The sequence below is a fragment of the Poromitra crassiceps genome (assembly GCF_964638095.1).
Source record: "Poromitra crassiceps genome assembly, chromosome: 19".
Classification (NCBI taxonomy): domain Eukaryota; kingdom Metazoa; phylum Chordata; class Actinopteri; order Beryciformes; family Melamphaidae; genus Poromitra; species Poromitra crassiceps.
Window position 1 is genome coordinate 29,076,148 of NC_139646.1, and position 16,838 is coordinate 29,092,985.

Genomic DNA, 16,838 nt, shown 5'->3' on the forward strand with positions numbered 1-16,838 from the left:
GTGTCGTGGGCCTAACTTAACGAAACGTCGGTGAAGGAAGGTGCCCACTTGAAAACCCCAATGACATGCTTCATACTGCTGTTGGCTAGGGTAGGTAACTGGTGATTTGTGTCTTGTTTATTAGTTTGTTAGCCTGTTAGCTTGTTTTATTCTGGATTGGGCTTCTAAATGTGTTTTTCCTCGGATTTTGGCACAAGGGATAGTAACATCTTGTCCTGTGTATTAATTAATACTTCTCCTATATACATATTTATAACGGTCATCTTACATCACACTTGTGTATAATGTAAATAGCAGCTAACTTGCTTTATGCACCTTTGAGCGATGTCCAACGTCGTACACCGGAGTCAAACTCCTTGTATGTCTCCATACTTGGCCAATAAAGCTGATCTGATTCTGATTCTTTGTGAATCGTGAAACCCGCTCGTTGCTGCTCGCACCTATAGAGCTGCTTCCTTCTGTTGAGCACAAAAAGGTTTGAACCCTCAAATTGCCACTTGCAGCGATATTGAATGACTTGTTTTGTGCCCTGTACAGTTTGTCAGAGAACCAGTCCCTCCTGAAGATGTGTTTTGTGTCCTGTGCAGTTTGTCAGAGAACCAGTCCCTCCTGAAGATGTGTTTTGTGCCCTGTACAGTTTGTCAGAGAACCAGTCCCTCCTGAAGATGTGTTTTGTGTCCTGTACAGTTTGTCAGAGAACCAGTCCCTCCTGAAGATGCCTCCCTGGTCAAACCCGTGGCTCGTGGGCGCCATCTGTCTGTCTATGGCTCTACACTTCCTTATTCTATACGTTGACCCACTGCCGGTATGACTAACTCGTGTGTGTGTGTGTGTGTGTGTGTGTGTGTGTGTGTGTGTGTGTGTGCACGCGCATGTGTGCGCGTGCGTGTGTGTGTTCCATGAATGAATGAATGAATGAAACCTTTATTTATCCCCGAGGGGAGATTCAGGCGTCTAAAAACAGCAACAGCAGCAGGGGTTAAAAAATACAGAGCAGACAGATAAATAGAGATAAATAAAAACAGATAAAAACAATACAATTTAAAAAATAAGTTAGTCTGTGTGCAAAGTCCGTTTTATAAAGTGCAGGGCCATGTGCAAAAATGCATACGCAAATGAGCGAGTGCAAAAATGCATAAAGTGACGAACACAGGTCTCACTTCTTGTTATGGAGCCTGATGGCCTCTGGCATGAAGGACTGGCCAAAGCGCTTGGTGGAGTGTCGGGGGGGAATGAGTCTGTGGCTAAAGGTGCTCTTCATCCCCATTAGCACAGCATGTAGGGGATGGGAGGGGTTGTCCAGCATAGCGTGCAGTTTCCTCCTCATCCTTGTCTCTGCAACCGCCTCCAGACTGCTCAGCTCAGCTCCAACTACAGAGCTGGCTTTCCTCACCAGCTTGTTCAGCTTCCCAGTGTCCCTCATGCTGGTACTACCCCCCCAACATGCAACGGCAAAGAAAAGGACACTAGACACGACAGATTGATAAAATAGCTGTAGCAGTTTGTTACAAACATTAAAAGACCTCAGCCTCCTCAGAAAGTACAGCCTGCTTTGCCCCTTCTTGAACAGGGCCTCCGTGTTATCAGACCAGTCCAGTTTATTGTTTAAATGTACTCCTAGGTACTTATAGGAGACCACCATCTCCACCTCCTCCCCGTGGATGGTGATGGGGGTTGGGGACCTCCCTTTACTCCGCCGGAAGTCCACCACCATCTCCTTGGTCTTCCCTATATTGAGCTGGAGGTGGTTGGTGTCGCTCCACCCCACAAAGTTCTCAACAAGGGCTCTGTAGTCCTCCTCATTGTCGTCTGTGATATATCCGACAATAGAGGAGTCATCGGAGAACTTCTGCAGGTGGCACTTATCTGAATTAAAACAGAAGTCCGAGGTGTAGACGGTGAACATAAAAGGTGAGAACACTGTTCCCTGGGGGGCGCCGGTGTTGCTGACCAGCACCTCCGACTGGCAGCCCTGCAGTCTGACATACTGAGGTCTATCGGTGAGGTAGTCCTGAGTCCAGGCCACTAGGTCGTCCTCCACCCCCATCGCTGAGAGCTTCTCTGCTAACAGTGATGGCTGGATCGTGTTGAAAGCACTAGAGAAGTCGAAGAACATGGTTCTTACCATGCTACCCGGCTTCTCCAGGTGTGTGTATGACCTGTGGAGCATATAAATGAGGGCATCCTCCACAATAACATGTCTTTGTGTCTGCCTGTACTGTATGATATAATAACAGTGCTCTAGCTGAATTAGCTGAATGTCTCTGACCGAGGAAGATTCGACTGATCTGTGTTTTTAAAGACTGATACAGATATTTTGTATTGAAGCTGCCGATAGTCAAGCTTGTTATCTTCAAATGTCCCTAAAAATTCCAAATCCTCAGTTCCATCATGTTCCATCATGTTCCATCATGTTCCATCATGTTCCATCATGTTCCATCATGTTCCATCATGTCCATCATGTTCCATCATGTTCCATCATGTTCCATCATGTTCCATCATGTCCATCATGTCCATCATGTTCCATCATGTCCATCATGTTCCATCATGTTCCATCATGTTCCATCATGTCCATCATGTTCCATCATGTTCATCATGTTCCATCATGTTCCATCATGTTCCATCATGTTCCATCATGTTCCATCATGTTCATCATGTCCATCATGTTCCATCATGTTCCATCATGTTCCATCATGTTCCATCATGTTCCATCATGTTCCATCATGTTCCATCATGTTCCATCATGTTCCATCATGTTCATCATGTCCATCATGTTCCATCATGTTCCATCATGTTCCATCATGTCCATCATGTCCATCATGTTCCATCATGTCCATCATGTTCCATCATGTTCCATCATGTTCCATCATGTTCCATCATGTTCCATCATGTTCCATCATGTCCATCATGTTCCATCATGTTCATCATGTCCATCATGTTCCATCATGTTCCATCATGTTCCATCATGTCCATCATGTCCATCATGTTCCATCATGTCCATCATGTTCCATCATGTTCCATCATGTTCCATCATGTTCCATCATGTTCCATCATGTTCCATCATGTTCCATCATGTCCATCATGTTCCATCATGTTCCATCATGTTCCATCATGTTCCATCATGTCCATCATGTTCCATCATGTTCCATCATGTTCCATCATGTTCCATCATGTCCATCATGTCCATCATGTTCCATCATGTCCATCATGTTCCATCATGTTCCATCATGTTCCATCATGTCCATCATGTTCCATCATGTTCCATCATGTTCCATCATGTTCCATCATGTTCCATCATGTTCCATCATGTCCATCATGTTCCATCATGTCCATCATGTCCATCATGTCCATCATGTTCCATCATGTTCCATCATGTCCATCATGTCCATCATGTTCCATCATGTTCCATCATGTTCCATCATGTTCCATCATGTTCCATCATGTTCCATCATGTTCCATCATGTTCCATCATGTTCCATCATGTCCATCATGTTCCATCATGTCCATCATGTTCCATCATGTTCCATCATGTTCCATCATGTTCCATCATGTTCCATCATGTCCATCATGTTCCATCATGTTCCATCATGTCCATCATGTTCCATCATGTTCCATCATGTTCCATCATGTTCCATCATGTTCCATCATGTTCCATCATGTTCCATCATGTCCATCATGTTCCATCATGTTCCATCATGTTCCATCATGTTCCATCATGTTCCATCATGTTCCATCATGTTCCATCATGTCCATCATGTCCATCATGTTCCATCATGTTCCATCATGTTCCATCATGTTCCATCATGTTCCATCATGTTCCATCATGTTCCATCATGTTCCATCATGTTCCATCATGTCCATCATGTTCCATCATGTCCATCATGCGACACGGAGACTCTCATCATATCAGAAGGGGATGATACTGAGCGGACCATCCTCTTAATCTCTCTAACTGCGCTCCATGCTGTCACTCTCACTACCTGTCATAGGGCTGTCAAGGAATATTCTCTATTTCAATATGACAAATAAACAGAGAAGGGAATGTGAAAATGTCCTATTTGTCTGTGGAACCCAACCAAAGCAGCTGTGTCTGCCTGGACTGCTGCACTGCACATCTGCAGAGAGCCTTTATTAGAGCGAGACGGCCCAACTGCCAGTCAGGAAGTGTACTGTAGTGTACTGTATACCATTTCATACCAGGAAGTGTACTGTAGTGTACTGTATACCATTTCATACCAGGAAGTGTACTGTAGTGTACTTTATACCATTTCATACCAGGAAGTGTACTGTAGTGTACTTTATACCATTTCATACCAGGAAGTGTACTGTAGTGTACTGTATACCATTTCATACCAGGAAGTGTACTGTAGTGTACTGTATACCATTTCATACCAGGAAGTGTACTGTACTGTACTGTATACCATTTCATACCAGGAAGTGTACTGTACTGTACTGTATACCATTTCATACCAGGAAGTGTACTGTACTGTATACCATTTCATACCAGGAAGTGTACTGTACTGTACTGTATACCATTTCATACCAGGAAGTGTACTGTACTGTACTGTATACCATTTCATACCAGGAAGTGTACTGTACTGTACTGTATACCATTTCATACCAGGAAGTGTACTGTACTGTACTGTATACCATTTCATACCAGGAAGTGTACTGTACTGTATACCATTTCATACCAGGAAGTGTACTGTACTGTACTGTATACCATTTCATACCAGGAAGTGTACTGTACTGTACTGTATACCATTTCATACCAGGAAGTGTACTGTACTGTACTGTATACCATTTCATACCAGGAAGTGTACTGTACTGTACTGTATACCATTTCATACCAGGAAGTGTACTGTACTGTACTGTATACCATTTCATACCATTTCATACCATTTCATACCATTGGCACAGCCAGCGTGTAATTGGTCATCTTGTTGGTGTGTAATATCCTTGATTTCTGCCTCGTGCTGCATGATGACGGACAGGACTCAAGCTGAAACCAACGTAGTCATGATGGCAGAGAGTTCACAAGGAGGTTCTGCTTCACAACCCAACATGATAGCAGAGAGTTCACAAGGAGGTTCTGCTTCACAACCCAACATGATAGCAGAGAGTTCACAAGGAGGTTCTGCTTCACAACCCAACATGATGGCAGAGAGTTCACAAGCAGGTTCTGCTTCACAACCCAACATGATGGCAGAGAGTTCACAAGGAGGTTCTGCTTCACAACCCAACATGATAGCAGAGAGTTCACAAGGAGGTTCTGCTTCACAACCCAACATGATGGCAGAGAGTTCACAAGCAGGTTCTGCTTCACAACCCAACATGATAGCAGAGAGTTCAGAAGGAGGTTCTGCTTCACAACCCAACATGATGGCAGAGAGTTCACAAGGAGGTTCTGTTTCACAACCCAACATGATGGCAGAGAGTTCACAAGGAGGTTCTGCTTCACAACCCAACATGATGGCAGAGAGTTCACAAGGAGGTTCTGCTTCACAACCCAACATGATGGCAGAGAGTTCACAAGGAGGTTCTGCTTCACAACCCAACATGATAGCAGAGAGTTCACAAGGAGGTTCTGCTTCACAACCCAACATGATAGCAGAGAGTTCACAAGGAGGTTCTGCTTCACAACCCAACATGATAGCAGAGAGTTCACAAGGAGGTTCTGCTTCACAACCCAACATGATAGCAGAGAGTTCACAAGGAGGTTCTGCTTCACAACCCAACATGATGGCAGAGAGTTCACAAGGAGGTTCTGCTTCACAACCCAACATGATGGCAGAGAGTTCACAAGGAGGTTCTGCTTCACAACCCAACATGATAGCAGAGAGTTCACAAGGAGGTTCTGCTTCACAACCCAACATGATAGCAGAGAGTTCACAAGGAGGTTCTGCTTCACAACCCAACATGATGGCAGAGAGTTCACAAGGAGGTTCTGCTTCACAACCCAACATGATCGCAGAGAGTTCACAAGCAGGTTCTGCTTCACAACCCAACATGATAGCAGAGAGTTCACAAGGAGGTTCTGCTTCACAACCCAACATGATGGCAGAGAGTTCACAAGGAGGTTCTGCTTCACAACCCAACATGATGGCAGAGAGTTCACAAGGAGGTTCTGCTTCACAACCCAACTTGGCAGCAGAGAGTTCACAAGGAGGTTCTGCTTCACAACCCAACATGATGGCAGAGAGTTCACAAGCAGGTTCTGTTTCACAACCCAACATGATAGCAGAGAGTTCACAAGGAGGTTCTGCTTCACAACCCAACTTGGCAGCAGAGAGTTCACAAGGAGGTTCTGCTTCACAACCCAACATGATGGCAGAGAGTTCACAAGCAGGTTCTGTTTCACAACCCAACATGATAGCAGAGAGTTCACAAGGAGGTTCTGCTTCACAACCCAACATGATAGCAGAGAGTTCACAAGGAGGTTCTGCTTCACAACCCAACTTGATAGCAGAGAGTTCACAAGGAGGTTCTGCTTCACAACCCAACTTGGCAGCAGAGAGTTCACAAGGAGGTTCTGCTTCACAACCCAACATGATAGCAGAGAGTTCACAAGGAGGTTCTGCTTCACAACCCAACATGATGGCAGAGAGTTCACAAGGAGGTTCTGCTTCACAACCAAACATGATAGCAGAGAGTTCACAAGGAGGTTCTGCTTCACAACCCAACATGATGGCAGAGAGTTCACAAGCAGGTTCTGTTTCACAACCCAACATGATAGCAGAGAGTTCACAAGGAGGTTCTGCTTCACAACCCAACATGATGGCAGAGAGTTCACAAGCAGGTTCTGTTTCACAACCCAACTTGATGGCAGAGAGTTCACAAGCAGGTTCTGTTTCACAACCCAACTTGATGGCAGAGAGTTCACAAGCAGGTTCTGTTTCACAACCCAACTTGATGGCAGAGAGTTCACAAGCAGGTTCTGTTTCACAACCCAACTTGATGGCAGAGAGTTCACAAGCAGGTTCTGTTTCACAACCCAACTTGGCAGCAGAGAGTGATTTCCGCTCCAACTAGTCTAAGAAGCCCCGTTTGGAAATACTTAGTAGTACTCAGTAGACAGCAAAATTGTGGACCCTCAAGATAAAGTTCTATGCTACTGTATATGCGAGCTATGTAAGCTACAGTTAGCCTACCGAATGTCGGTTTGTTACACATAAACTTCAATTATAAAAACGGATAGTTCTGGTCCTTGGTTGTGATTGGCTGTGCCGCGTTCGAATACTCTATAAACACACACACCTGCGACCTAGTGGTCACATTAACCCGAATATTTTCCGTCTTTTACTTTTATTTTTATTTTTACGACAGAAGAAACTGAAGGCTGTCTGTCATTTTAACAGGTATTTATTTTAAAGGAACACGCCAAGATTTTGGGAGATTGGCCTATTTTAAATATATTATATTATACTATTTATGTATTATACTGTAGTATTAACAAATATAACTGAATCATTTCCTTCTCCATAAAAATCATATTTGCCACACCCATCTGTATAATTGCCTGCCAGTCATCATGACTTATTTTAAGCATTTCCATTCATTTGCTGAGGCTTATTCCTGAGTGCCCCACCTTTGAAAACCGCTCAACTAGCACCATTAAACACACTATGTTACAGACATAATGCACAAAGATAGATATTCAAATATATTCGAATTTGTTTGAATTTCGAACGAATATGTTTATTTAGTCATTTTTCTCCAATTGTGACAGCCCTACTCTGCTCGTGTCCCCAGGTGATCTTCCAGATCCGCCCTCTGTCGTGGCCTCAGTGGGTGGTGGTGTTGAAGATGTCGCTTCCTGTCATCCTGATGGACGAGGCCCTCAAGTTCCTGGCTCGCAACTACATCGAACCCGGGAGCCAGATGCAGGTCTGAAAGAAAATCAGTATTTTATCCAAAGACTAGTTCGCTTTTTTCCACTTACATCCAATATTCTCTACCCCGAGTATGATGTAGTTCTGCAACCCATGATTATTGTCGTTGTCGATTGATCTGTTGATTATTTTCTTGATTAATCGATTAGTCGTTCGGCCTATACAATTTTGGAAAATGGTGGAAAATGTTTGTGTTTCCCAAAGCCAAAGCTGACGTCCTCAAATGTCTTGTTTTGTCCACAACCCAAAAATATTCAGTTTACTGTCAGAAGAGGAAAGAAACCAGAAAATATTCACATTTAAGAAGCTGGAATCCTATATATTTTTTGTTGTTGTTCAAAAAAACCTACTCAAACCGATTAATTGATGATCAAAATAGATGGTGATTAATTTAATACTTGACGATTGATCAATTAAGTGTTGCCATTATGTCTAATGTACTGTAGATTCTTCTTCTTTCTCATAGTGATGTGTGTGTGTGTGTGTGTGTGTAATCTTTGTTGTGTTTGATGTCCTTTGTTCAAATGGATTTTTCAAAAAGACGCTGGAAGAGGAGGAGGAGGAGCAACAGAGGGCGGCGGCCGGCGGGGGATTGGTGGGGTCCGTGAAGACAAGGCTGTGCCAATCGTTGAGAGGCGTGTCCTGGTCCTTTGTCCTGATCTCTGCGCCACTATTGGTCTGGATCTTCAGCCTGGACTCTGACATCACCAACATCTTCTGGGAGTGACGTGGAGAGAGAGAGAGAGAGTGAGAAGGGGGGAGGGAGGGAGGGGGAGATGAGGTCACATCATAAGTGTAATATCTTCTGGGAGTGCTAAAGGAAAGTATGAGAGAGGATGGATGGATGGATGGATGATGGGGGGGTTGAGATACAGAAATCCCAGGTTTTGCTAAGCCAGAAGAAAGCCAGGGATGAAGACTGACATATTTAGCCAATAGACAATCAGAAGAAGAGACACTATTATATTCCCACACAATAACATTAAAGACAGCGAGAGTGAAAGATGGCTTTAGACTATTCACTTCCTCAGTCATTACAGGTGCTATCTGTAGCACAATTAAGACCACATTACCCAGAAACCCCCTTGTTTCCATTCACTTGAAGTATACTGTTAAGTCGTGGGTCGCTCGGAAAGTAAACATGATTCCCATTCTGTGCCGTAGCAATACAGAAGATTTGCCCCCCCCCCAATCCGACCCATAGGCACACATCTAACGCAGTGGAGAGGCTGTCCGTGCTCTCATTTATTTATAGTCATTCTATGAACGTCTCAGAATGAATGTGATTTATTGTTGTGATGAAATGCTACACATGGCACCTTTCAGATAAGGCTGTCTGGGAGGAGAAAATAAGCAGATGAGGCAGAACAGGTGGCGAGTGGTGCAGCATCAAACACATACACACATCCCCACCAGCTTCACAATGACAATTAGCCAGTAATAAACGATCGCTGTGGCCGGCCAACTCCATGTACAGTAGAACCTCAGAATTCCCAAACCGACTGCTCATCCCAAACAGTCACAATGCCGAAATGCTGCAAGAATATACGATATGAAATGACGTGCGTCATTGTTGGAAATTCCTTGGAGATACTGTATATGAAAGTAAAATAAGCATTTAGTCCTGTAAGGTAAGACTGTTAACATACCCTTATAGAATGCATGTCAGCGCACGCCTGCTCCGCGCATTTTCAATACGCTTTCACAACATTCTGTGTTGTGACTGTTTTTGGAGCACATCCATGATGGCATGATGATGCCTTTTTTGGTCTTTTTTTGGCCCCAGAAGGCATTGCACTTCCTGGTTCTCTCGTCGGGAAGTCAATGGGATTTTTGTTAAATGCCTGAAATAAGGTCTGTGGTTAACAAAGGTTTATGAAACGGCAAACTTTGTGTTCAGCAAGATCATCTTCACAAATGAAATGAAATTCTTTTTTCTTTTTTTTTCACATTCATGCTTCAAAAATCATAAAAGTGGTCCTCATTGGTGAAGATGAGCTTGCTGAGTGAGCGCAAAGGTCTCAGTTTCATAACCTTTGTTACCCACAGACATTTAACCCAAATCCCCATCCAAAAACACTATTGAGTTTGAGACGAGGGAACCAGGAAGTGTTAACATCCAGGTCTTAGGACTCCCTCCCGTGATCCCTCAAACAAAGTTCTACTGTACATACAGGGTGTCTGCACGTCCCGTGGAAAATGTCTCTTAGATTGTTGTAGCTAACTTCAAGGCCTTCAAAGGACTTGAATACAGTTAAATATAGCATTTCAAATCTTCAATTGGCTTTCGGGATCATAGGGGTTTTTCTGCTGAGAAAGCCCAGTCGTCACGCAGGACTTTATTCAGATACTGTAGATCTACCACATTTGTTGTCATATATATATATTCTCATTGATTCATTGTAGTTGGCATTGAAAAGATCATACGTCTCAAATGTAACGTAATGAAACTTGCAGGTAGGGCTGTCCTAAACGACTATTTTCTTCTCGATTAATCTTAACGACTATTTTTCCGATTCGTCGATTAATCTAACGACTCTTTTTTTATATACTCAACCTCAAATTCAAAAGGATTGCTGACAGATTAATGTTAAAACGGCACACAGAAGCCATTAAAAACGTATTTTGAAATCCGATATTGGAACGGAGCTATCTAGTGTATTAATAATGATCTTTGCTTCACTTAATTTCGACGCCTCGACGGCACATTATGCAAATCAACGCAGTTACGTAGTCGATGACGTTGACGTTGACTACGTGGACGTGGTGGGACAGCCCTACTTGCAGGCACCCTGACACAGTAGCCTCAAAGAACCCTTCGCCAGCTCTTAAGATGCTCTTAGGCTTTATCCCATCGCTGGATTTAAAGCCTTCAGACACAAAGGACTGAACAAGTTAAAGTTTTCAAATAAGTGAATCAATTCCGTTTTATTAGTTATACTTGTTTTAAGTACCGTAAATGTTATGTTATGTATATTCATAGTTAAACACAGTAGAGGTTGTGTTCTTCCAGGTGATATCTAACATTCACCATCCAAATGATTTGGAATGACTGCCTAAATGTAAGTAGGCTAGCTGTAGAAAAGGAATTCAAAATGGACTAATATGGTTCTTCATGTTAAGGCTTCAAATACTTTATTTATTACTCTCATGGCACAATTCCTACTCGATACATTGCAACACTGACATTACTTTCCCTATCTTTTCCCTCCCCAAGCCTAACTGTATGGAGCACCTCTGAATCGGTGAAAATGAAATGACTTGCGATGCTTGATTTGGATGTGAGGACCAACGTGTTGAGCTGAAGACGCCTCTGTTTAGTGGAAAGCTATGTTAGACAGGTGATTCCAAATGACATCTGACCACGTCATATAGCAGAAGAACAGTGAGTAGATGCATGTTCTACACGGGAAGGGGATTTATTTGTCCAAATGTCAGAGAGCAGTCTGCCATTTTCTCTATTGTGACGTCTCACACTGTTTGCCATGAAAGGGCTTTTTAAATGTGTGTAGAAAGCATTTTTGATACATGCAATGAGAAACATTCCTGTTGTACATTAATGACATTAGATGAGTTACATTAGATACATTAATTACATTAGATTAGTTACATTAGATACATAGTAACTAGCTTTTAAAAATATTTGATTTGAGATTTGCCTATTTTGCCGTATTCCTGATAGTAAGATGAGGAGATAGACGCCCTTCTCTTCTCTGTGCGTGCAGTAGAAAAATAGCCCCTCCTGCTAGGTAGCTTAGCACAATGACTGGTAGTGGAAGAACGGGCTCATGTACATGTTGTGACTTGTGGATTCATCACGTTATGAAGTCATAATACATTCATCACGTTATGAAGTCATAATACATTTTCCAAGCAAATAAACTACTTTCCGGACAAAACGTCCCAGCTATGTATTTGCTTGAAAAATTACAATGTCTCATAATTTGACGTTGTTTCATAACGTGGTGAATGCATGAGTCACATGTACAGAAGAGGGTTTTGGTGCTGTTGGAATGTGTATTTGGTGACGTAACGGGGGTACTGTAGGCTAGCCCGTTCCGTAGGCATTGTGCTAAGCTAACTAGCAGGAGGGGTGCGTCATGCACAGTAGGACTGTCGGGAATATAGCAAATCTCCCAAAATGTTGGTGTGTTCCTTTAAGACAAAGCATCCTGTTGGCTGACTACCCCCCCCCCCCCCCCCCCATCAGCCTCTGTGATGTAAAAATATGTTATGGGAGCAGGTTCCAAATATGATTTTTTTTTATAACAATGCATTGTTTTATCATAATGTTAGTCGTTGCTGCTCCTGGCTTTGTTAATTAGCCAATGCCATAGAAGTGCCCCAGTTACCATGTTTCTGTTTGCCTCTTTTCTTTTTTTGTCCACAGTTATGCCTCATTTCATGTTTGGGCTTTTCATTTCACAGCCTCTGAAAACAGAAAGAATGATTTTGTTAGGCTTTTGTTACAAGTTTATATATATATATATATATATATATATATATATATATATATATATATATATATATATATATATAAACACACACACACACACACACACACACATTATATATATATGTATATATGTAATGTATATACATACACTATATATCTAGATATGTGTATGTATATATATATACTGTATATATATGTATGTATATACCTTATATATGTATATACCGTATATATATATATACATACATACATATACATATATATATATATATATATATACACACACACACACTATCAATGCAGAGACAGATAGATCCTCTTAGTAGACATTTCGGTGACATTTTCTATGAAGGTCATGTCTATAATGCATTATGAGCAAATTTATAAGCCTTCATAAAACTAAATGTTATAATCATGCATGGCAACTTGTAGCAAGGTTTATAAGTGTTTTAAGTGGTGGACAAAATGTATTAATAAACATCAATAATACACTATATCACAACTTTGTAAGCGTTAAGTAAAGTGCCAGCACTATAAGTTAGCAACTAGAAATCACGCTCGCTTCCTGCTCGAGCCTGCAGCTCGGCTGCTGCGTGTCCTCGCCTGCTCTATTGGCATGTGCAGCGCACAATTGCTCAACTTCGCATCACTGATGACATCACAATTGCCCAAGTGACCTCCTTCACTGACATCATGGAGGGCTCAAGTGACGTCACTCAGCGCACAATTGCTCAACTTCAGCCTCACCCGCAGCTCGGCTGCTGTGTGGCCTCGCCTGCTCTATTGGGATGCGCAGTGCACATTTGCGCAACTTTGAAAATTTTCACTCGGACCATTTTTTTTATATATATATATAATTGTTTATGAATGATGTGCTCATAATGCATGCAATGACCTTCATAGAAAGTGTTACCGATATTTTTCACTAGTGTTGCAATGTGTCATGGCAACCCTGCTGTGGCAATTCCCCAATGCACTAAATTTGTTTACACTTTTTTTTTTGTTAAATTAAAGATGTATTATTGTAAGTATTATTGTTGTTATTATTATTGTTCTTATTTTAGTTTAGTTTATTATATTTATTTTCACCCATGTCTTTTTGTGCGGCCGATGAATGGTAAAAAAGAATAGGGGATGGAGCTAACTCATTGGAATAGCATAGCCTTTTGCCTGCCACCAGGTGTCACTGTAAACAAGAGTTTGGTCTCTAGACTCTTAACGGACTTGCCTTCTTAAATCAAGATTCAGTTGAATACATACATGAAATAAGAAAGACATTGTCGAATAGTTCTTTTTTTTTTGTTTCTTCACTCTCTTCCTCTGTCACTCCTTCCATCTCAGCACGTCGACGGCTATACTTTCAATTTAAACCAACAAGCAAAAACAGACTTCATGTAAGTACATTTGATCCATTTTGAAAAAGAAAAAACAGATTTAGGCTTTGATGCTTGATTTATTTTGAGGCTGAAAAAGGGAATACAATTTGTCGTTGTTTTTATTCTCTTTAATGGTATGTTGTTTTTTGCTGTCTGTCAACTCAAAGTGTCTGTTATGGGAAATGCTATGATGGGGTGGAGGGGGCTTTAAAGGGATGAAAACGGCAACATTAAATAACATGGTTCAGAGTTTGTGTGTTGGGTTGTGCTTGTTCATTACAAAAGTACATTTCACAAATGATGCTGTGTACACACATGGACAGCAGGTGGCAGTGACGTGCACAGTCATTTTGGGGGGCAGGAGCTCGGGTGAAATAATTATTTTTATAATTCTCTAATCCTCTAATAATTATTAATACAAAATAAAGTTGCACACAGTCAGGCCCGGATTGACACAGTGTGGTGACCCCCTTCTTCCACTTTACACGTAATAAATAAATAAAATAAAATAACTGTACTATGGCAATAAAAGCCACAGCTTTGCATGAACTTGTTGCTAATGTACAGGCTCCAAACATACAGTACATGTACTACAGAAAAATGTACAACAATGTCCTAACTAAAACATATATCTAATTTTATACAGTGAGGACAAGTTTTAAAAGGTCTCACTACTGTATAATAAAAAATGACTTACTAGTATGGGGACTAAGATCACACATGAATACAGTTGGGCTCACTAAATCCACAAGAGTCTCAGCTTTCCAATCATACCACATGTATGCAATTTCAAGACTTTAGGGTAAGCAGAAATATTCAAATAGAACAGGTGAAAATAACATTTCTACTGCATGCTAAACCTGCATGTTCTTTGCGGTGAGGGAATGCATGGGATTAGAATAAAGTGGACATGTTTAAAGGGGACACTTGTGGGTCCCTATAGAACCCATTCTCATAGAGTAGTGCAGGAATGAGTCCGGTTGGTCTGTCTGTACCAGTGAATGTATATAATATCGTCTGTACAGAACACACACTCACACTGAGGGTCAGTGATGTCATCAGAACACACACTCACACTGAGGGTCAGTGATGTCATCAGAACACACACTCACACTGAGGGTCAGTGATGTCGTCAGTGAAGCTGTCACCGGTGATATATGACTCGTATATCACTGGTGACAGCTTCACTGACGACATCACTCATTGATGACATCGCTCGAGTTCCATCACTGATCATCATTGATGTGACATCATCAGTGATGTCATACATTCTTTAAGGACCGTAGCTAGCTATATACCAAGCCGAAGAAAGTTTTGGATTTTATACATTGAACAATGGCTAGAAGACGGCTTATGAGAGATTTTAAAAGACTTCAAGAAGATCCCCCTACCGGAGTGAGTGGAGCACCATCAGAGTGCGACATCATGCTTTGTAACGCTGTTATTTCCGGGCCTGTGGGAACACCATTCGAAAATGGAACTTTCAAGCTTGTGATCGAGTTTACAGACGAGTACCCAAACAAGCCACCCAGAGTGAGGTTTGTCTCCAGAATGTTTCACCCAAATATCTATGCAGATGGAAGCATATGTTTAGACATCCTTCAGAACCGCTGGACGCCTGCTTACGATGTCTCGGCCGTACTCACCTCCATCCAGTCGCTGCTGGATGAACCAAACACCAACAGCCCGGCCAACAGCGAGGCGGCAAAGCTGTATCAGGAAGACAAGAAGGTGTACGAGCAGATGGTGTCGGCCACCGTGGAGGAGAGCTGGGTGGACAAGCCACAGCGTTCTTAGACTCGCTGGAGAGCTGGGTGGACAAACCACAACGTTCTTAGACTCACTGGAGAGCTGCGTGGACAAACCACAACGTTCTTAGACTCACTGGAGAGCTGGGTGGACAAACCACAACGTTCTTAGACTCACTGGAGAGCTGGGTGGACAAACCACAACGTTCTTAGACTCACTGGAGAGCTGCGTGGACAAACCACAACGTTCTTAGACTCACTGGAGAGCTGCGTGGACAAACCACAACGTTCTTAGACTCACTGGAGAGCTGGGTGGACAAGCCACAACGTTCTTAGACTCACTGAAGAGCTGAGTGGACAAACCACAATGTTCTTAGACTCACTGGAGAGCTGGGTGGACAAACCACAACGTTCTTAGACTCACTGGAGAGCTGAGTGGACAAACCACAACGTTCTTAGACTCACTGGAGAGCTGGGTGGACAAGCCACAACGTTCTTAGACTCACTGAAGAGCTGGGTGGACAAACCACAACGTTCTTAGACTCACTGGAGAGCTGGGTGGACAAGCCACAACGTTCTTAGACTCACTGAAGAGCTGAGTGGACAAACCACAACGTTCTTAGACTCGCTGGAGAGCTGGGTGGACAAACCACAACGTTCTTAGACTCACTGGAGAGCTGAGTGGACAAACCACAACGTTCTTAGACTCGCTGGAGAGCTGAGTGGACAAACCACAACGTTCTTAGACTCACTGGAGAGCTGGGTGGACAAACCACAACGTTCTTAGACTCGCTGGAGAGCTGAGTGGACAAACCACAACGTTCTTAGACTCACTGGAGAGCTGGGTGGACAAACCACAACTTTCTTAGACTCGCTGGAGAGCTGGGTGGACAAACCACAACGTTCTTAGACTCACTGGAGAGCTGGGTGGACAAACCACAACGTTCTTAGACTCGACACAGGTGACTACATAGATACAGAGGTGACTACATAGAGACACAGGGGACTATAGATACACAGGTGATTCTGGTTGCCCACATGATGGGGCCAGAGAGCAAGCAATACAGTATAGCCTACTATGCAGTATGCACTCATAGAACGTCTAGCACGTTACAGTAGCTACTGAAGTGATCACAAGTGACAAAGTGTTCTTTACTCTAAGCTCAAATGAAAAGCTTTTGGGAGGAATCTGATCCAACAAAGTCAAAGTGTGTTTCTGAATGAGTGAGGTGTGCGTGTGCGTGCGTGTGTGTGTGTGTGTGTGTGTGCGTGTGTGTGTGTGTGTGCGCGCGTGTGGTGGGGGGGAGGGCTGGGGGCAGACTTGGGCTCCTTTTATAGACATAGAGATAGGGTGAGTGAGGGAGAG

At 42.7% G+C, this 16,838-nt stretch overlaps 1 protein-coding gene and 1 pseudogene across 2 annotated transcripts in view; both read left to right on the top strand.

Annotated features, from left to right (window-relative positions):
* LOC310793649 (sarcoplasmic/endoplasmic reticulum calcium ATPase 2) overlaps nucleotides 1-8,619 on the top strand; it is a gene marked incomplete at its 3' end in the record, with an annotated part of 71,901 nt that extends 63,282 nt beyond the window's left edge. The window contains exons 22-24 of the mRNA XM_083655495.1: nucleotides 688-805; nucleotides 7,753-7,887; nucleotides 8,434-8,619. Of these exons, the coding sequence (XP_083511621.1) occupies nucleotides 688-805; nucleotides 7,753-7,887; nucleotides 8,434-8,619 (439 nt within the window). The remainder of the gene's footprint in view (nucleotides 1-687; nucleotides 806-7,752; nucleotides 7,888-8,433) is intronic.
* A 6,458-nt stretch (nucleotides 8,620-15,077) lies between these two features.
* LOC310794025 (ubiquitin-conjugating enzyme E2 A pseudogene) lies at nucleotides 15,078-15,521 on the top strand (annotated as a pseudogene). The gene has a single exon. The product of its transcript is annotated as a ubiquitin-conjugating enzyme E2 A pseudogene (transcript).
* Nucleotides 15,522-16,838: the final 1,317 nt, after the last annotated feature.